The 22,532-nt window shown below is 32.6% G+C and overlaps 1 protein-coding gene across 2 annotated transcripts in view; it reads left to right on the top strand.

Moving 5' to 3' along the window:
- The window catches only part of TENT4B (terminal nucleotidyltransferase 4B), a 50,283-nt gene that overhangs the window by 5,983 nt on the left and 21,768 nt on the right, over positions 1 to 22,532 (top strand). For both annotated transcript variants that reach the window (XM_044664159.1, XM_044664158.1), the window contains exons 3-4: positions 18,838 to 18,961; positions 21,880 to 21,926. In XM_044664159.1, the coding sequence (XP_044520094.1) occupies positions 18,838 to 18,961; positions 21,880 to 21,926 (171 nt within the window). The remainder of the gene's footprint in view (positions 1 to 18,837; positions 18,962 to 21,879; positions 21,927 to 22,532) is intronic.

The raw sequence follows: 22,532 nt of genomic DNA, 5'->3' as shown, positions 1-22,532 counted from the left end.
TCCTATCTAGGCTTATCAGAAGCTTCAAGTCTGAATGTGAAACTTCTTTTTCCTGTAAGTGTTGCTATCTGCGTTGGTGGAGAGAAAATTTGTCCACCTGTATGAAATCAAAGATCCACCTGAGTACTAGAGATGTCTATGATTTTACTTTTTCCACTTGTGTGCCTAGATCTTCTAAGGAAGACCTATTTATTATAGGAGATAACATCTTTTGCAGCATCCTAATGATGTAGAAATCCCCATATTTTGGACATCAAGATTGCTCATGGACATACTGTTATGGATAAAATCCAGCAAGCCCCTTTGCATTGCAATACTAAAATGAAAAAAAACCTTACTGGTAGTACTGAGAACAGTTGCAACAACTTTAATTTTTAAACTTAAATTTTATTTTTGAACCTCCAGTGATGTTTAGAGGCATTGTTTTTTATTTTTATATTTTTCACTACCTGTTTTGCTTTCAAAATAGGGTGAAGTGTTCTTTTTCATTCACATACTGCTTGTTTTTTCAAACAGACTTAATTTTTTGAAGCTTTATTTAATCCTAATAATATATAATAGTTTCTGAATGGATAATTTCATTGTAAAATTGAGCAATTTAGGGGAGATATGTTGAAAGCAGTTTGTTTGTTGCTGACCAGATTTATGCTTAAGAAGTCTTAGAGTTGAATAATGCCTTTAGGATTTTTGTATTCTTCTTACCTATCCTGGAATAAAATATATGATGTACTTACAATTATTGAATACCCGAGAATTAGAGCCTATTTTTATTTGGTTAATAACTTTTGGCATGCTTGACCCTCCCAAATAAACTTATTTATTAGTGTTATGAAAAATTATTAGGATCTACCAAAACACATTTGGCAATCCCCATAATAATATAGTGCCTGTGTTTTTTAAATAAATAACTTCCAAATAACTTTGTCTTACTAGTGCCAGTTGAATTTGAGGTCCAGCCTTGAATTTATTAGTTACTTAATAACTTCACTTTCCCGATACTTTTTAGCTTTACGTTTCTTTTTCTCTATTTCTTCTTGTCTGTTTTGTATTAAAATCAACCATATTTTGGGTGTCTACTATCCACTATCTACTATTGTGCTAAGTGCTATGGGAGATAGAATAAATGCAACATTCCCTGACTTCAAGAGTAATGTAATTTAGTTAGAGTGGCCTAAGATATGAAAAGTTAAATAGTAATAAAAGATTTAAATAGTAAAGCCAGTAGTAGAACTGTCATGAGACATCATTAATTGATAAATTGCATTGCTATCCTCATGCTTGTCTTCTACTTGAGAAACTTTTATTAGTTCCCTGTTGCCTATTGGCTTGATGTTAAAGCCTTTCCACAGTTGGCACCAATTCACCTGTTCATCCCTTATCATATACTGTTTCCACTTAATGTAGCACCCCCAATTATTGTCCTGTCCTATCTCCAGACTTTGCTTCCATAGAATCCTCATATTTGGAATGTATTCCCATCTCCTTCCCCCTTACCCACCGCTCCCCCCCCCAATCCGTTTCTGTCAAAATTAATGGATTTCTTGTCCTAATCAGATAACATTTTCTCTGAGAAGCCTCCTCTAACTTGCCTTTTCTCTCTTTTCTAAAATATCTCATAGATATCTACTTTGTACTTATCTCATTCTTCCTTTGAATTGTAATTACTTGTGTACTTGTTCCTTTCCTATTAGATTATAAGTTCTTTGAGTGCAAGACCTAAGTCGTATTTGCCTTTGCATTCCTTGCTTTGAACGTGTAATAGATAATTAAATATGTGTTTTTTCATTGTTTGTTTATATATATGTAGGGTAAATTCAGAAGAGGATTGATAATTTCTGGCTGGGGTAATCTAGTCTAGGGAGGAAAGAGGAGAGTTTGAATTTGTTATTAATCAGTATTTGATTTGGATAGGTAGAAAGGAAATGCTACTCTTGTTTGTGATTTTTATTTGATCCTATAGTGCCTAGCTTAATATCCTCTGTAAAAACCCCTATTGATGAGAGGAAACAAGGAGGAAGAAGTGGAAATGGAGGATCAAATACTGTGCTGCAACTAGTAACACATTTACAAAACCCTTTAAGAGTGTTTTCTTTGCAGCAGCCCTTTGAAACAGGTAGTACAAATATCATCAGAACCTGAATTGAAACCCACACTGAGTCCAAGTTTAGAACTTTTTCTATTATGCCAGTGCATAGCACAGTGCCAGGAACATTAGTAAGTGCTTTATAAATGTTTGTTGACTACAACACATAACCTCTCTAAAATACTTTAAAATCCTAGAATGAAAATAATTTCATGTCACTTTCAATCATTATGACCATCAAAATAGCCTCAGTTTGAGGAAAAGGTGGAAATTCTTTATGGGTTTCTTAAATATCAGGGGGTGGGCTCAGGATTCTTTTGAAATCAATTATTTCTTCTTGGGGGGTACTCTGTCAATTTTGGATCCAGAAAATTTCATTGATGGGTTATAATTGCCCATTGTTAATTACCACATTTAACCTCTACATACTGGCAAATAGAGCCTAGCTCACTTTTATTATTTCTTTGACCTTTTCCCCACTCTTTCCACCAGGATAAGTCTATACTTTCCCTGTTATGTTTACATAGGAGTTAACTTCCACCTTGAGAATGAAAGCTTCTAAGAATAAAAAATCTGAATATGACTTCATTTTAAATAGGCAGAAAGGGTAGTATATTTGTTTTTATGAAGTAAAACTGAGTTTGTGTATCTCTTTATCTTATTTCCTTCATTGGGACTCCAAACCATGATTATTACTACCTTTGGGCTAATTAACATGTGTATCCCTGAAGGAACTTACTCCAGTTTGCCTTTTGGAGGTAAATAACATGCTTCAGAGGCGAGAAATACATTATCAATTTATTTTGGATTTTTCTGCTTCTTTTCTTCTAAGATAATTGTTTTTGAACCAGTCTTTAATGCAGAAGTGTCAAATATTTGGCCTTGAAATACTCCTGAGTATAGCGGAAACCAAATTAAAATGTAATTGGAAAATTTTAACACAATAAACTTATAATAGAGCATTGATAATGCTAATATATGATTTTCTGAAATCCTTAGGTACCATTTCTATTTAAGTTTAACACCATTGTTGGTAGTGTATTATAAATATGTGTGTGTATATGTTTATGCACATATGTGTATCTATAGTTCTTTCACATGCATTGTTTGTGATCCTAAAAGTGTGTGGGTTTGATCAGAATGATGCTGACCAGGAAAGAGGGTAATCCATAAACAAAGGATTTTTTAGAAAACTAGTTACTTAAGACCAAAGCATTAGAACTAGGAAGATGACCCCTATATTTCACTTATTCCCACTCCTTTTACAAATAATGAAACTGCCGTCTGCAGGTGTGGGACCCACTTATTGTCTCTTCCAGATAGATAGAAGGCCTGGGATTTAAATCTAAGTCTTTTCATTGTACATTTGCTGTCTCAGTCTTTGGGGGTTGAATAACTTAGTTTTTTGCCTTTTTTTTTTTTAACTGATAGGACTGAATTATATAGAATTTGAAATATATGATGTGATAAAAGATTTCAGTGATTTACTTTAAATCAATATAAAACTACAGCCATTTAATGACCATTATACTCACAAAAATGTCACATATTTATAACTAATTTGAAGCTATTTAGGAATGTCAAAGACTATTTTGTGAATAATATTGAGGTACATTATAAAATCATATAATTTTATAGACCTTTGATCTACCTTCATTCCTCTCCTTTTAGAGTTTTAAAAATCCAATAAAATCACATACCTCAATGGCAGAACCTGAGTCTAAGAACCTGAGTCTTTTGAGTCAGAGTTCAGAATTTTTCCACTGTCAAGCTTTCCTCTTTTTGATAATTGAGATAATTCAAATGTTGTTACTTAGTAAACCTTATGTTATGGATAATTAGTCAAAAAAACATTTATTATGTGCCAACTATGTGTCAGGAACTCTGCTGGGCAATGGGGGGATTCAGAGACAAAAATCTCTGTATGATTGTAATAAAATATATGCAGGTAATTTTGGGATGGCTGCGCTAGCACCTGGAATGATAGGAAAGGACCTCATATAGGAGGGGGACACATCAATTAAACCTTAAAGGAAATGAGGTATTTTAAGATGTGGAGATAGAAGACAGTGCATTGCAGACTTTGTTAAAATTATGGAGGGCTAGAGATGGAGTTTTGTGTAAGAAATAGGAAGAAAGAAAGTCTGGCTGGATCATAAAGTGTCATGGGGGGGAGTAATGTGTGATACGGCTAGAAATGAATGGTTAGGAGTATTACTTTGACAGCTATGTGGAGGGAGGAGGCATTGCAGAAGGGAGAAGCTTGAGAAAGGAAAAGTGGTATAAAAGTCAAATAGAGATGGAACCCTGTGGGATAGCATATTGACTTAGAAAATTACAAATAAACATCTATTTTGGTTTATATATATATATGTATATATATATTTAATCTTGTTAAATGTTTCCAAATTACATTTTTAATATAGTTGGGATCTCATTTGGAAGGGTTGCTGGCCATAAGGACCTGCAGGCCATGAATTTGACACCTATGACATAGATAATAAGATCATAGATTGACATTGAGAAAAGACCTTAAAGGCAATCTGGTCCAACCCCCTCATTTTAAAGATGAGGGGACTGAAACTCTCAAAGAGATTAAGTTGATTGTGTGTCACCCAGCTACTACCAAGTGTCAGAGGCATGAATTGAATCCCTATCCAAAGGACTTCTATCCAGTCAAAATACTACTACACCTAGGGATGTTTCATTAAATTCATTTTCTTGCCCCTTGAAGTACTGTGCTTTTGTATCTGGGATGGTATGGTCAGTAACAGGGGGATGTTTAATTTGATGAGAAGGTATGTGAAATTAAACAAAATAGTTTGTCTTGAAAGACCTTTTCTCTCTTCACTTAGGAGACACAAACTCAGTCATTTATTTGAAATAAATTTGTTTTCTGTTATGATTTAAATTGATTATAACTTCTATTTCTTACAATGAAAAATGTAGAGATCTTTGGTAGTGAATGGAGGAATTTTTAAGATTTGCTTGGCCTCATTGAATTGAATAGCCTAGTTATTCAGTGTAAGTCAAAAAATAGAGTAGGGTAGCTTATGCCAAATATTTTTTTAATGCCAAAATAATTTTGAAAAGGTTTTAAAAAACAAATGAATTAACACCCCCTCATTATTAACCTCCAACCCAGATCTTAAAGTTGTTATTGTTGAAAAGTTGTAATAGGTAATATAAACATATTTAAAAGGATATTTCTTTACCTCTTTGGTTTTTGGTGGTATAAAGTTTCATCAAAAGAAATTTTAATTATGTTTGTGTTTTTGAAATGGAATATTTGCTTTATAATTTTATTTTGAATTTTTATCTGTGTATTGCTTTCATGAGGACACAATTACATATTGGGTTCTAGAGTCAACAGAATGTCAGAATTTTAACATTAGTTATGATGGACTTTTTTTTTTTTTAAGCTGACATCAGATTGATTTCATTATAGATTTGTCTCATGAATTGAGGATGATAATATCCTTATGCTTTTTATGGCTATATCTTTAGTGAAAAATATGGTTCACAACCATTCCATTAAATAATAGAAAAATGTCCAAAAGGAAAACTTAAGGGTGCATAACATCTGTTCTTGGTCACAGGAGTTTATAGGAAAAATTGCCTGTTTTTAGTGTTCTTATGGCTGGTTGAAGAACATCCCAAGAAAATAACAGCGTCCTAAAGGGAACAGTGCTAACTACAGATTTTGTCATAACATATGCAGGAGGCATTCTGGCTCCAAGATTGGATTGTTCTCGAATTAAAAAGAGTCATCAATGTCTTAGATCAATGATCAGTCTTTTCTTTTACTTTGGAGCACAGAGAAGCAGGGCTCTAATTTCTCATTATGTAAGCATGTCATCTTGATCTTTGTTTAATTCACAAAGGTAATGGGAATCATTTTTATCTAGACTTAGGGAACCATTTTACCCCTTGGTAACATAGTGAACATACATTTCTTTTTAAACTAGAAATTGAGAAAGTACTTGGTAACAGCTTTTCTTTAAAAATGAATTTTATTGATGCCTTTTTTGTATTTATATCAAAGTAATTTCTCGAAATTTCCCCACTTTCCTTCCAAATTAAAAAATTTCCTGCATTCCAAATCAAGCACTCCTTTGTAGCAAAAAAAAGAAACACTTAAGCAAAACCAATTTAACCACATCTAACAATGTTTATAAAATTTTACATAATTAGTCTCCTTCAGTGAGAGTAGTATAGCATTTCCCATTCAACAAGAGTTCTTATATCAAGCACTTGTAACCTTGCCCCTTTTGCTGTCTCCTTAGTATTTTTACAATATATGTTTTTGGGACACTTAGTAATGTTTTAGTAGACTGTTATCTAACTTTATGCTTAGGTCTACTTCCCTTGGAAATGTAGACATTTAGATATGATTCCTTATCTAGCATGGCATCTCATTTTTAAAGATTAAAGGTTTTGGACAACCTGAAAAGTATTTTTCTACTTTCTTAAATTTAATGCTTATTTTTAGCTCCTATTTCCTCACCCCCTTTCCTAGCTAGTGAACACTCAACCAAAACAAAAGCCTGGTATTCTTAATCTTAGATAGTGGAAAATGTGTTCAAAAACAATTATACTGCCAAAAATCCCTCAGATTGGCTTTTACTTTAGTTTTGTTTACATAGCACATATGACCTGGAGCAATTTGTCTTCTTACTGAGAAGTTCCTAAGTGTCCCTATTTAAGTATGATTAAATCCCACTGGCTATGCCAGTAAATTCCAAAAAACATTGAAAAAGAGTTGTGTTAAGGAAGAAGTAGACAATATGAAAAATGACTTCTTTTTAATTGTAAAGTTGTAAAAATATTTTTGATGGCATTTAAAAACTTTTATTTTACATATTCAACAAATATGAACACACAAATAAGGAAAATAAAATCCCAAATAAAACCATAACACCAAATACTTTTTACTTTGATAAAAAATATACACCTTAAAAATAATTTATTTGCTCTGGATTTTCTTCTGATTACTTTTCCATCTGTGTACTTGGAAAGAATTTTGTTGTTATTTTTTTATATAAAGTTGTAGCCACACGTAATAATTCACTGTTCAATGTCCAGTGTCACTTTTTCTTTTCATATTTCTCAATATTCAGTTTGTTTCCTGCTATTCCTCCCTGCTGTCCACCCTACATAATAATAAGCCATTATGTTGATGCACTAAAATATATTAAGTCATTTCCCAATTGCTGTATGGTTGGGTTGCTTCCATTCCTGCTTCCCTTACAAATAAAGCAGCTGTATTACTGGTATACAGATAGGTTTTCTTTTCCTTTTAATAATAATAATGGGGCGATCCACTTTCTATCTCAGGGATCCAGGCAGTGAAGTTTCAAAGCAATTGCTGATTTGATACCCTTCCCCCTAAAAAACATGTACCCTTCAGATTTTTTTCTGTCTAAAGTTGATTTACCTCAGTGTTCCTAGATCTCTGAATAGGTACAGGAGATACTTTTCTTAAAGATTATGAAAATGTAGATAGTCAAGGAAGATCTAGACTAGTCTTTTAACATTTCTGGTCTGAAAAAAAATCTGAAATTCTTAATGTTGGATTTTAAATGAAGTCAAAAGTTTGCTTTTCAGTCTAAAAACAAGCCAATAAAGGCACTATAACATGAAATGTTTTTCCTAATTATCTAGCAGTGTTGTGAATTTGAGTTGATTAGAAAATGAATCATTTTATATATTAAAAAATCCTTTAATTGTTTATTTCCAGACTAATAGTTTTTATGCTTGGCTTTTGTCCCCCAAATGCTACTCAGATTGTGTATTTGAAACTCATTGATGACTTCATCATCATTTTATGACTTTTACTAAACTTTTTTTCATGCAACTCCTCTCTCTTCTTTTGGCTTTCATGATTAGAATCTTCACAGAGTCATAGATGCAAAGTTAGAGGGGACCTTAAGAGTCATCTAGGGTCAGTGAGGTGGCAAAGTAGATAGGAGTGTCAGGCCTGGGTTCAAATATGATCTCAGATTATTAGTTATGTGACCCTGAGTAGTCACTTAACCCTGTTTGCCTAGCCCCTTGCCCTTCAGTCTTAGACTTGTTACTAAGATAGAAAATAAGGGTTTTTTAAAAAAAATAATCTAGTTCAAACTCTTCAACTTATGGAGGAGAAAGCTGAGATTCTAAAATAAGCAGCTTGCTCAGTGTTATACAGGTAGTGGCTATCAGGATTTAAAGCCAAGGCTTCTGACACCAAATTGAACACTCTACTGTATTTCTTTTTTTAGCTATTTTATTGTTTCCTTTAATGATGCTTCTTTCTCCTCCTGTCCCTTTAAAAGGTAGCTTCTTTTGCTTATTCTTTGACCATCTGCTCCTCTTCTATCCCCTGGTTATCATTGAAGTAGTATGGCATAGTTGGGGTAGAGGGACAGCCTTGGGATCAGGAAAACTTGGGTTCAAGTTCTGACTCAGCATTCTACTTACTTGAGTATATGTTCACAAAAAATTTTTGGGCAACTCTTAAGTCTGTGATGTATGGGCAGAGGAGTTGCTGAACTGCATTGGTGAAAAGAAGTTCACTACATAGCAGAAATCATGGATTCAAGCTCTACCTTCTCACCCCTATAGCAAAAAAGAAGTTACATTTCAGTCATATTATTTTAGAATTGTAAGGAACCTTAAAGGTCATCTAGCGCTATCTCTCATTTTATAGATGAGGAAATTGAGGTGCAGTGATCTGGAAACAGCTCTGGCCCAAAGTTTTGAGAGCCAGTGGCAGTAGTGGATGGAACCCAGGACTAGGAGTCATGAAGACCTATATTTGATCCTGCCTGAAATCACCTTTGTTAACCCTTGGCAAGTCACTTATCTCTATGGATTTGTTTCTTCATCTTTAAAATGGGAATTTAAAAAAGGACATATCATAGGATCATTGTGAAGAGTGATATTTATATTTTTCTATCCCTCATTTCATACATATGTACGTATGTTTGCATATTATTTATATATACATATATTACATACATACATATATATATATATATATATATATAGAGAGAGAGAGAGAGAGAGAGAGAGAGAGTGATTTGCAAACTTTAAAGTGCTACATAAATTTTAGGTATTTTCAGCACACATTCTAATTTATTATTCCATTTTTATGAATACTCATATTTTTAAGTTTTATAAAACCTTAACTCTCAAAAAAGCAATAAAACAAATATATAAAAACAAAGGATAAAATCTTGCCCTAAACTCTGCTTTTAATGAGGCAGAAATGAAAGCTCCAACAAATAAGCAAAAGTTGTGTCATACAGTGCAAAGAAGCACGCTGGCCCTGGATTCAGAGGACCCAGGTTCAGATCTCACATAAGTCACTTCCAGAATGACCTTTGGACAGACACTTTAGCTTTCTAATCCTCATTTGTAAAATGAGAGGACTGGGCTAGATGTCCTTAAGTCTCCTTTTCCCCTCTAAATCTATGGTCCTTTGATCCTGAAATGCTTTTTCCGTATACTTAGTAAATGCATACTGTTTATAGATTAGAACATTTTGATTGGCCCTGAAGGGGATGTGAAGTCAGGCAAGGTTAAAGCACCTTCATAGAGCTTTTAGTTTAAGGCAGGGTGGGGAAGGGAGTGGAATTAAGTATGAGTATGGATATAACGTGATAAAACATTCATTGTTTAGCTGTATCAGTTATGTCCAACTCTTGATGACCCCATTTGGGGTTTTCTTAGCAAGGATAGTGCTTTGCCATTTCCTTCTCCAGCTTATTTTACAGATGAGGAAACTGAGACAAAGTTAAGTGAATTGCCCAGGGTCACATATAATCAGTATATGAGACCAGATTTGAACTTAGGAAAATGTCTTCCTGACTCCAAGCCTAGCAGTCTATCTACTGAACCACCTAGCTCCCCAATAAATGTATTAGAGGGTTCAAAATAGTGCTATGTGAAGTCTGCTGGTGATGTGGAGTTGAGGAATCTGAGATGATTGATTTCTATGTTTGTAGCTCCAGTTCTGTTTTCACTCTTGAGCTAAAGTCCTTCAGCTTCACCTGCTTATTAGCCTTTTCCACCTGGCTAAGCCTTTTTTTTTTTTTATCTCCATCTTAATTTGTCTAAAACATAGCTCTTTTATTCACCCTAACCTCTTCAAACAGAAGAACTCACCAGCTCATCTCACTTAACTAATTTCTTTTAGTGACTTCTTTCTCCCAGCCTTTCAAGCTTAAAACTTGGAATCCTTGAATAGCCTTCCCTTTTTCTGCTCCAGTCAATCACCAAATCATGTAATTTTTTTCTCATAAAAAGCCTCCTTTAATTTAAATTCCATATTCTCTACAATTTCTTGGGTATAGGATCTTTAATAACCTCACAACTAAATAATTGCAACAGCTGCCAATATTTACATTTCAACTCTTGTTCATTCTACCCCCTATAGAAACCTTCCCTCTCCAGGTAGATTTGATAGGATGGAAAATACTATTTCTCTTCTTAGGTTTACAGCTTAGTTGGAGAATTACAAGTTAACAGACACAATAAAATTATCAAGTGCTTAACTGTATATTTTCTCAGTTACAGAGTAGAGACAACAAACTAGAAAGAGGATTGTAGCTGTTGGGGGAATAGTAAACAGATTTGAGAGTATGACTCAAAAACTAAAAAGTAGACACTTGTATATCATAGCAAAAGTGAATAAAAGAATGCTCATAATTACCAGCCAGCAGAAAAAAGTCAAGTTGTGTTTAGTCTTGTATAAGAAGGATATAACAGTATATAAGTTTTTAGCAGAATTTTCTTAAAATGGTTAAAGTAAAAGTTTGATATTTGGAATGGGAGCATGCTAATGCTCCAGTGTCTTGAAAGTTTTATTTTAGAACATCTTATTTCTCATTGATGCTGGGAAAAAAATGACTTTATTATGTTATATTTCTCAACAGCTTTAAAGTGACTTAAAGTGGTCTTTCTCAATTTTTAAAAAATTCATTCAGCCAAATGTATTGTCAAGAGAATTTTGGTTTGTTTAGTTTGTACTTGAATGTGTCTATACTAGAATACCAAAGAGTTTAGAGCTGGGAAGACTATTTTTTTGATGATTAACATTTTACCTGTTTTTCAAGGGAACAGCGTATTTAAGCATTCTATCTATGCTACTTACAAGTAAATTTTTATTAATGAAATAAAATTAGGTTTAGATAAAAGAAGCTTGGATTTATATTGATAAGATGTTTAGACAGGTTATATAAAACCTTGAGGTTGCAAGCCACCCAGAGCTTATTTTTGAATAGAAGAATTTTTGAATAGACGTCTCCTTTGATCCTCTGAATCATGTCAGGTAAGTGCTATCGCTATTATTCCCATTTTACTGATGAATACATTCAGGCTGAGGGAAAGTTAAGTGACTTACAACTAGTATATGGTCTGAGGCTGGATTTGAATCTAGGTCTTCTTGACTCCCAAGTTCAGTACTCTGTCAACAATGCCAAATATATGTGCATGTGCACCTATACATGCACATGCAATACACATATATAGACACACACACACCCATAAACTATATATCAGAGAAATATATGTTATATGTCTATAACATATATACACACATATTACATATAGACTGAGAGACCTAGGGAAATGAACTAATAGTAATAGATTAGTCATGGTCTTCCTATTAATATAGATACTTGTCAACATGCAATGATTCCACTATCTTTCCAAGCTATACTCTTCTCTCTTAGTCATTGGATACAGAACAGAAGGAGGCAGTCTGGCTTAGGAGAGAGAATGTAGGATTTGGAATCAGAGCGGATCTGGGTTCAGATCCTACCCTGATTTTTATCAGTTTTTTGACCCTTTGATCACCATTTCTTTAAGCTTCAGTCAACTCCCTAAAATTTAGTTATAGAGGAAGCATAAAATGTATGTGTATGACATATAACTGACACTTAAATAAAATAAACCTGAAGGAATGAACAGGTGATATACATCTAAATGAATATTTTGAAATCCTTAGTGGAAAAATTAGAGTATAGAAGTAAAAGTACTTTTCTCATGCCAGTCTTCAAAGGAATAAAACTCTTTGGTGTTTTACAGTTTTATGCTTATCCCAATATAGCTCTGTTCATATACTTTTTTAAAAATAACTTTTCATTTCCATATTGGTGAAAAATAATTTTTTACCATATTTAGTTTGACAAAAATTATATGAATATGGAGTAGGAGATTTATCATCAGATGAAGCTTCACATGAAATTTCTCCACTAAAAAATAACTCAAGTTCCCAAAGCATGCTGAACTGTGGGAATAGAAAAGCAAGGTGTGTAGTATTTATGCTTTTTATTTCTCCTCCTAGAAAAGCTTTGATTGGAATGAGGGGGGAGAAAGGAAGCATTGAAGTTAAGAAATGGAGGAGGGGGAATTAGAATTTTTCTTTTAAAAAAAAAACAAAACTTTCTCCCTAAAACGAGGATTCCAATGAACAAACTAAAGCCAAAAAACTGAGCTGCTATAGGTAGACAACTGTCAAGTTGATTTATAGAAAAACAAGCACAACCTTACCTTCCCAGAATGAAATACAATGGAATGGAAAACAAAACTTTTAGAGTGGATATTCTAAATGGCATCTATTCACAGACTTTATATATTCTTTTCCAAAAACTTCCCAGTAAAAAGATAAAATGCCACACAAAAATTCCAAATTGTTAATGAAAGTTTGAAAAATATCAAAATGTTTATAATTTTCACAATTCTACTGTAACTTATTTTTCTTTTTAATTTAATTTGGAGTTAGCTGTCATCTAACTTCTCCTTTCCTTCTCAAAGATTGATAAACATCTTTGGAATAATCACAAAACCATGCTGGCCTGGGTTCACTGTATATTCGTGTTTTCTGATGTTAGCTGGGCCCTCATGGTTGCTACATGACAACTCTTTTATTTTTCCTATTTTACTCTTTCAAGCTTCTCTCTTCAGACCTCCTAAACTACCTTCTTTCACTTGTCTTTTCCCCATTTGCTGAGAAAAGAGACTGACTACCTCAAAAACTCTTTAATCATCATTGCCCATCTGCTTTGCCTTTGCTCCAGACTCTGATGGAAGAGTTGACCCTTCTTGAGGCTACCCTCTACTACTATCCTTTCTTGTTTTTTTCTGGGAGCTTGACCTCTTTATCATTCCTCTCTTTCTTTCAGCTTCATTCTCTCCTTATCTACTGGCCCTTTGCTGAATTCTGCAAGTATGTTCTAGGTCTCTTGCATTTGTTAAAAAACTTTCATGTGACCTTGTAATTTATTCAAGCTATCATCTTATATCTCTTTTTAGATATATTTGTATGTATATCCTTACCAGAACCAAAAAAGAGACTTTACAGAGCCACTTACTGACATAAGCTAGTCTCTAATAGGCCCTTTGAAAATGAATTACATAAAAAATAGATATGACTAATTTTGAGGTTCTAGTTTGGTATTTCTTTAGACTCTTACAACTTGTTCATAATAAGTGTATGTATGTGTGTATTTGTGTAATGTACATATATCTATCTATTTTTATGGTCTGTATAGTGTTTTTATACTTTTCTATAATACTAAGATATATTATGTAAGATGGCCAAATTTCAAAAATTCTTTAATTTACATAAGTTATTATGTGTGTCTATGTGTGTGTAATCCATATTCCTAGCCAAACTTCTAGAAAGGGTTGTTTATGCTTATTGCTTCCATTTCTTCACCTCCTACTCTTTTCTCAGTTCTTTATAATCTGGATTTTGACTTTACCACTTGACTGAGACTGCTCTTTGCAAGGTCACTGCTGATTTCTTAACTGTTATATGCAGTAGTTTTTCCAAGTTTTCATCCTTTCTGACCACTTGGCAGCTTTTGACACTTTATTTAACCCTTTTTTCTAGACATACTTTCTCTTTTGGTTTCTGTGACACTGCCCCCATATGGTTCTCCTTCCTGTCTGACTATTCCTTCTCAGTTTCTTTTGTTGAGTTATCTTCCTCCTTCCACTCACCAAGTGGGAATATTTCCCCAAGGCTTTGACTTGGAACCTTTTTATTTTCCTCTACATTCTCTTATAGATCTCATTAGCTTTTCTTAGGTTTAATTGTCATTTCCATATAAATCTTTAATTTATATACCCTGACCTAATTTCTGTCTTAAATTTCAGGCCTGTTTTACCAACTGTTTCCTGGACATCAGTATACCATAGGCATCTCAAATTCAACATGTTCAAGAGAAAACTCAAATTTATTTCCTCTAAATCTGTCCATTTCCAAAACTTGCCCATTTTTGCTGAAGTTGCTACTTTTCAGTCACTGCTGTTCTTTCAGGCACCCAAGTTTGCTACCTTGAAGTTATCCTTGACTCTTCCTTTCCCTCAGTCCCCATAATCCAATTATTTAACATCTTATACTCCTTCCATGATATTTTTTGCAAGCATCCACCCTTAACTCTCTCCACTCTCATGGATTCAACCCTAGTTTAGACCCTCTTCACTTCTTTCCTAAACCATTGCAAAGGCTTTTCAAATTGGTCTTCCTATCTCCAATCTCTTTTCTTTAGTCCATGTTCTATATAGTTTCCAAACTGATCTTCCTAAAATAGAGATCTGAACATGTTGCTGACCCTCCTTCCAACACACTTAATGGTTGTCTATTACTTCTGTAGAATAAGCCTGGAAAAATTGGTAGGAATTGGGTTGCAGATGGGTAAATACCATACTAGAGATGATCACAGGACTGCTTTTTCACACAATCTTTATCTTAATCAAATTGGTCAGTTGTCTCTTCCTTTTATACTGGGTCACATCACTGCCTTCATGCCTTTGTGTAAGTGGTCTTCCATATTTAGATGCATTCTCTCTTTTCATCCGTCTTGTACAATTCTTTCAAAACAGTTCCCAAAGGGCCTTTTCATGTCCCCTCCTCCCCTTCAGTTATTAACACTTTTATTACCCTGAAACGACTTTATATTACTTTGAATATGTTATTATTTCTTATGTCCATGTTTCCTATAGAGAGAACATAAGGTCCTTGGGACAACTAAGTGGCTCAGTGGAAAGCGCTCCGGGCCTGGATTCAGGAAGACCTAAGTTCAAATGTGGCCTCAGACACTTAGTAGCTGTGTGACCCTGGGCAAGTCACTTAACCCTGTTTGCCTGAGTTTCCTCATCTGTAAAATGAACTAGAAAAGGAAGTGGCAAAAGTCTGGTATCTTTGCCAAGAAAACCCCAAATGGGGTCATGAAGAGTCAGACATGACTGAAGCCGACTGAACAACAACAAAAATCCTTAAGGGACATGGATTCACGTTTCTGTCTCTATGTCCATCTGGCCTTGCACAAAATAAACACTTAATTGCTTATTGAGTTTAGTTATGTTGAATTTAATTTGAACAATTCCCTTTTGCCTGCAATTCAACATTCCTCTTTTTAAATAGATGGTAACTCTGAATTTGGATGGTAACATATATACATAGTAACTTATATCAAATTTTGAGATTTATTTCTGTATAATCAATCTTAAAGCTATAAAAATCTTAAGCAGAATATCAAACTAGATATGTGTTAGACATGCACACATATTATACTATTAACAGAGTGAATAAATAAAATAACACTACTAGGAACTAAAAGTTTTAGACACACCTGTTATTTATGGAATTCATTTTAGGAGAGCTTTTATAGATTCACTTATATTGATCAACCAAGTGAATTCATTTTTTTTTTTTGATGGTGATGGTGTCTAGATAGTATACATAAGCCTAGATGCATATACGTATTTGTGCTTGTGTGAATAGAAACACTTAAATTAAAACATTTTTAATCATTAGTGACAGAATTTTTCAAAGATGTATTATTAAAACTTCCATTTCGGTGAAACTGCTTTTCACTGTTGCCAATCAGTTCCTTTGATTACTGAATTGTGATTTGGCATATAGAGAGCATTTTAGTCATTGATTCCCCTAATTGAAGGACAGATGTTATATGCTTTCATTGAGAATCTTTGTAGCCCCACTAAGAGGATCTTTGCATCATCTTATTGCATACCTATTATGTTTTGTACCACAGAGGTAGCCATAGTAATTTATTTGGGGGATTGCTATCCTCCATTTACAAGATATGTCCAACCTTGTGAAATGGCTGCTCTTATATGCTGTTTTACTGATGTGACATTTCTGAAGTACTGCTGTATTTGTAATTTTATCTTGACTCTTTGGTTTATTGTTTTGTGTGGGCAACTTATATGAAATCATGCATCTCCAACTTATATGAAATCATGCATCTCCAGAGTGTACAAAAAGTAGGAAAACTATATATGGCTCATCTGATTTTTTCATACAAATGTTTATTTGTTGATAAATCTCCCTTTCTTCATTAATCCTTCTATTTTTTACCAATAATTTTTAAATGTAGTTTCCCACCTCAAGTTCATTTGTTTTCTATTTTTTAATAATTTTCTTTTGTCTATTCACTATATTTTTTAAGTATCATTTATTCCATGTCCAACCGCTTCTGCCTTATTTAAGCTATCAAAAAGGAAGCATATGTTTTTCTGCACAATCTGAGAAAAATATACTAAAATAAAGATACTATATTGTGGTTTTATGTAATTTAGAACAAATTGCTAAAAAATTAGTCAAAAAATTGAGTGAGGAAACTGCTCAGATTATTTGTTTACTTATCATTTTAGGTCCTTAAAATCAGAATAAGGCATAGAAAATTAAGGTCCTGTCAGCAATTAAATAATTTTAGATATTTCCAATTATTCCTTAGCTAATCAAAAATAAGATTACTTTTAGTTTCCAGTTAGATCATAATTTCTGCTTGTGAAATATACTTAATGCTGCTGCATCATATACCCTTAGTATATACTCATTCATTTGATTGAAATAGAAAGTTACCTTGTGGCAATTTCCTTAAAGAAAACAACCCTTGGAAAGGAAAAAAATAGTATTAATTTTGATAGTTGGCAGGGGCCTGAGAAGTCATCTGATTCAAGTCAGACCTGCTAACATCATTTCTAGCTACATATTACGTTTCCAACAAATATATAGAATATCTATAGTGCCAGGGAGTTCCTATTTCATATTTAGGCAGCTCTGTTAGGAACTACTTCCAATTATTGAGCTAAAATTTGCCTTCTTATAACTTCTATACATTACTTCAGTTCTTGAGATCATCCTTGGGATAAATTTATTCTCTCTTCTATAAAAAGATAATTTAGAAATTTGAAGACATGAATTATGATTTTACATTACAGATGATAGTCTGTTCTCTAGACTAAATATTACCATTTTCTTCAACCAAACTGGCCAATACAGAGAACAACACAGCTAAAATGTTTATTGCCCTGAATGTCATCATTATTTTTTAAAAAGCCCTTATTTTCTACATACTGATTTTATGATAGAAGAGTAGTAAGGGCCAGGCAATAAGTGATTTGCCCAGGGTCACACAGCTTGGAAGTGTCTTAGGCCAAATTTGAACCTAGTTCTCCTGACTCCAGGCCTGGGGCTCTGTTCACTGTGCTTCCTAGCTGTTTCACTCTATAGACATTATTAATGTAGCCCAAGGTCACATTGATATTTTTGGTACCCAGGTCACAATGATGAGTCCTAGTGAGTGTATAGGAATATTGTATTATTGTGCATTTAAAGGCTACCCAGATCTACCCAATATTTTCTAGAAATGCTAAGTGTTTGTTTAACTACTCTTAAGATAATCTTTTACTTGGTCATTTATGCACTTAAGAGAAATCTAATGATTTAATAGTTAGTATAAACGGGTGAGTTAATAATCACTGGAAGAACAGGCTAAGGTGAACTCCATTGTATTTTCCTGTGCTGTCTTATATCTCCATTTTATCTTACGTTTTCTTGCCTTTTTTTGGTTGTATTTTCTTTCAGTCTTCTCACTATTGTTCTTCTTTTCACCCTCTTCCCTCTATGTAAATAAAGGAAAGAAAACTAACTTAATCAGATATTTTAGAGAGGATAATATATGTCATAGGAGTGAAATATGTCTAATCTTTTTCTAAAAAAGAGACCTTTGTTCAGTCTCCCTATTTTTGCCTTATCTTTTCCCTCTAATTCATGCAGTATTGGAATAATTTTTGACAATCTCTTCTTTTTGCCCCACATCTCTCATCTAATTTTGCCATTTTTTCTTAATGCTATTATATGATCATTCTCAGTTACCCAGGCTCAGAACCTAAGAGTTATCCTTATCGCTTCATTCTCCTGTCATATCATTAGCCACTAAACTCTTTATGTTCTTCTTTTCTAATCTCTCTTCCTTTCAGTTCACGCTACTACTACTCTAGTCTGTCCATTTATTCATCTATTCCTTCAAAGAATTTATTGAGAATCTCTTATGTCTAAGACATTATCTTGTCAATAGAGAATGTACAAAGATGAATAGTAAGGCATTATTCCTTGCCCTCACGGAACCTAAAATACAGTACATACTACTACATATAGGTATGTATATAAGTATATATGTGTGACACTTATTATTTACTCTTTATAATATATTTCCATTAAGACATCTTGGTAATAATTTAAAGAAACGAAATTTTCATTTTGACAAATTTTATTTTAGTTTCTTATTAATTCCTGTCTTCTGATAGTTTGGGTATTAGAGTTAAAATAAAATTTTTTATAAAAATTTTTTGGCAGCAAAATTATTTTATAATATTGAATATATACATTCACTTAAAATAGTAATTCTTTGGTAAGGTAACCCTGTTAATTTTCCTTCTTTTTTCCTCAGTCTTCATGAAGAAATCAGTGATTTTTATGAGTACATGTCTCCTAGACCTGAAGAAGAGAAAATGCGAATGGAAGTGGTGAATAGGATAGAAAATGTTATTAAGGAGCTTTGGCCCAGTGCTGATGTAAGTAATAACGTAGAATTCTGTTTAACAATTTCCTAGTGTCTTTAGAATTTGAATTTTAAGATTATTTTCATTGAATTGAGACTTTTTTGGTAACATTTTTTAACTTTAAGCTATTAAACAGTAACTTCCCAGAGGAAAGCTGAATTTATTTAAGAAGTCATTAATATAATAGAAAAAAGCATTTCATATGTCAATATAAACTCTTGTTACATCTGTTTTATTAAATTATTTCTATAATTCTGATTAACTATGCACAGTGAACAAATAGTAATTTATATTGGGAATTCATTTTGGAATTAAAGCATTTCTTTAAGCTTTCTATACCATGCTATTTGAAGATCTTACTCATATGAGTATATAGGAAAATAGTTTTAGTTCTTCAAAAATTACAAAGCTAACTGTTCTCTTCTCTCCTAGATTTTAACCTTTTTATTTCTTGATGGCATTTTTTCATTACTAAAATGTTTTCTTTTTCATATAATGAGATACATTTTCAAAACTATATTCCATAATTAAGTGCATGTGAAGGAATAATTTACTTGATGACCCAAGGGTAATATTAGTGCTTTTTTTCCTTGCTGCCTTTTACCCTTTTGTAACACCAATCCTACATTCTTAATCCACAAATTCCAATGTTCCATCTACAAAAAACAAATGAAAAACTATGGGAACTTTTTCTCATACTCTGTAAGTAATAAAACTTAATATATAAAAATAAAAATATCCTTATTTTTTGGAAATATTTGGCTATTTTGTTATATTACCTTGCTGACCAATTTGAAAATTTCTCTAATTATAACATGTGTTTTCTAGCATTCTATCAAATCCTAATCTCAACATTTTGATTTTTTTTTTTACTCTTTGTAAGGATGACCATGTTACACACTTGATGTAAAAATCCTTCAATATTCCTAAATCATAAAAGATTGTTAGGAGATTAGACTTCTAATGGAAATGAAATGGAACTTGTAGCAGGAGTTGACATGATACAGTAGGAGTAGTAGTGGACTGTCAAGTCAAAGGATATATGGATTCAATTTCTATCTCTGACCTCAGAAAAGTTACCATAAAGTAAGAAGTGTGGATTAGAGAATCTCCAAGGTCCATTCTAGTTCTATATCCTACCAGTGGTATCACAGTGGACAAAACAATGGGCTTGGAGTCACAAAATTCTGAGTTCAAATTTGACCTCAGACCCTTATTAGCTGTGTGACCCTGGTTTGTGTTTCCTCAAATGTAAAATGAGAATAACAATAGTACCTGTCTTCCAGTGTTATTGTGAGGATCAAATAAAATAATATTTGTGAAAAATGCTTAGCATAGTGCCTGGCATAGAATAGGTGCTACATAAATGGCTTTTCCTTTCCTCTTCCCCCATCTAGTTCAATCTGCTAATTTTTTTTTCACATATTTTACAGATAAACTGAGACATAGGGAAGCAAAGTAAAATTTTCTGTGGTAACAGAATTAATGGCAGAGTCAGACTTAGAATTCTAAGTTCTTGACTTTTGTCTCTGGGATTTTTCCACCACCATAAATCGCTTTTAATGTTGTGTATTATATTATAGTCTAGTTCTTTTAAAAATTATCATTTCTGTATGATAAATCTGTTAATGAGGGTATTCAGGTAACTAAAATATCTTATTCCCAACTATTCTGATAATGGGGAGATTAATATAATTAAAAAATCAGAATTGTATTATATTTTTTTAATGTAATCTAGGCATTCTTATAAGGGAACAGTTTAAAGTTGTGAGAATTATTTAGCAGATGTTTAGTGTTCATTTCTGTTGTGGAAGGTTATTTAATTTTGACACCTTTTAATCAGCAGAAGACATTTCATTGAGGAAATAAAGTACATTTTTAAAAACAGATGGCAGCTAGTATTCATATACTTTAGTATATTTATTTTCTGATGCTCTTCTGAACTCAGGACAGCTCTTGTCCTGAAAGCTCCAGATGAGGTTTTAGTTGCACAAGTTTTAACTCTACTAGTAACTGCAAGCTATGTGGCTAAGAATTGGGTCAGTATGTACAAGTAGCCAAGTTAGCAAGAATATAATAGTAATTTAATTATAATACAAAATGTTTTATCACATGTCTCTGCTTGAATGAAATTAGTGTTTATTCTTTTTTAATTACTCTATTTCATTTAATTAATTTAAAATAAGTTTTATTGATGTTTTTTAAAATGTCAGTAATTTTCTGAGGACCTCTTTCCTATTCCCATCACCAATATTAGACTCTTCCTTTGTAATGAAGGGGTAATAAGCAAAAAGAATCTGAAAAAGTTAATTTAATGCCAGAGTAGTAACTACTTGATTTTTAGAAGGAAAAAAGGAACCCTTTGAAAAGACTAGAAGTATTTTAATGTTTCATCCTGTTAAACTTTTCTGTTCAAATCTTATGAATAAATGTTTACATACTAAATTCAGTTTCTCTGGATTATAATGCAGACATTGAAAAAATTAAATGTCTTTAACAGGACTTATGAAATATTCTGGTGACTCAGTTAACTCTTATTTTATAAGTAATTTCATCCTTTCCACAATTCTGTGAGTAAGTAATATAGTTACTATTTGTTTATATGTGAAGAGGCTGAGATATCCAGTATGCTTGTGATTTGCCTAATATTGTACAGGTAGTAAGAAGCAGAGGCAGGATTTGAATCCATGTCTTCTGGTTCTACAGTGATTATTCTTTTCAATGTATCATGCTACCTCCCTAATTAATATTTCTTAATTTCTTCTGACAACTTAAATTATATGCTACAAGATATAGCTAGCAAAGTATTTAAAGTACCTTGTACACTACTGAAAAGTACCAGTTGAGTAGTAAAATCATCATTTTTCATCAATTTCAGTAGGTTTCCAATTCAATACTTTTACAATTAATAATTTGTTTCTATTTTTTAGGTCCAGATATTTGGAAGTTTTAAAACTGGATTATATTTACCTACCAGGTTTGTATATGTTAGCTGTTTTACAATATAAGATATTTTACAAATGGTTGTGGTGTTCTTTTTTCTCTGTACAAATCTATATATCAAAAAGTAAATTATTTTTTAAAGATGACTCCCAAATATATATATGTATATCCTCTAATATTAAAAATTTTTTTGTTATAAACATGAAAAATTCAACAAATAACAAACATTTCTATATACAACAAATAAAAGAATTCTTTGTGAATATGTGAAAACTGATGTTGCCTACTTTAAAAAAAAAGTATATTGAATTTAACAAGGTAGTAATAAGGTTGCCTTCTTTGTGTCCTCTTCTGAACTTTTTCTCTTTTGTGTGTTTTTAAAATGTTTATTGGTTCTTTTTAATGACACTACTTATTAATTTCTATGTTCTCTTAAGTAGAAATCTTCTATTGTAACATAGAAATATAGTAAATTAAAACTTATCAACTTATTCACCATGTTTGAAAATTTATGGGTCATTCTGCTTCTCTGCTAAGAGGTGGGAAGCCTACCTTTTCATCAGTGTTCTGTAGTCATGATTGGTTACATTGATCAGAATTTCTGAAGCCTTTAAAAGTTGTTTTCCTTTAGCACTATTGA

The sequence above is a fragment of the Gracilinanus agilis genome, chromosome 2, assembly GCF_016433145.1.
Source record: "Gracilinanus agilis isolate LMUSP501 chromosome 2, AgileGrace, whole genome shotgun sequence".
Lineage (NCBI taxonomy): Eukaryota > Metazoa > Chordata > Mammalia > Didelphimorphia > Didelphidae > Gracilinanus > Gracilinanus agilis.
The sequence above is the reverse complement of the archived record's forward strand: the minus strand, read 5'-3'. Positions and strand labels throughout refer to the sequence as shown.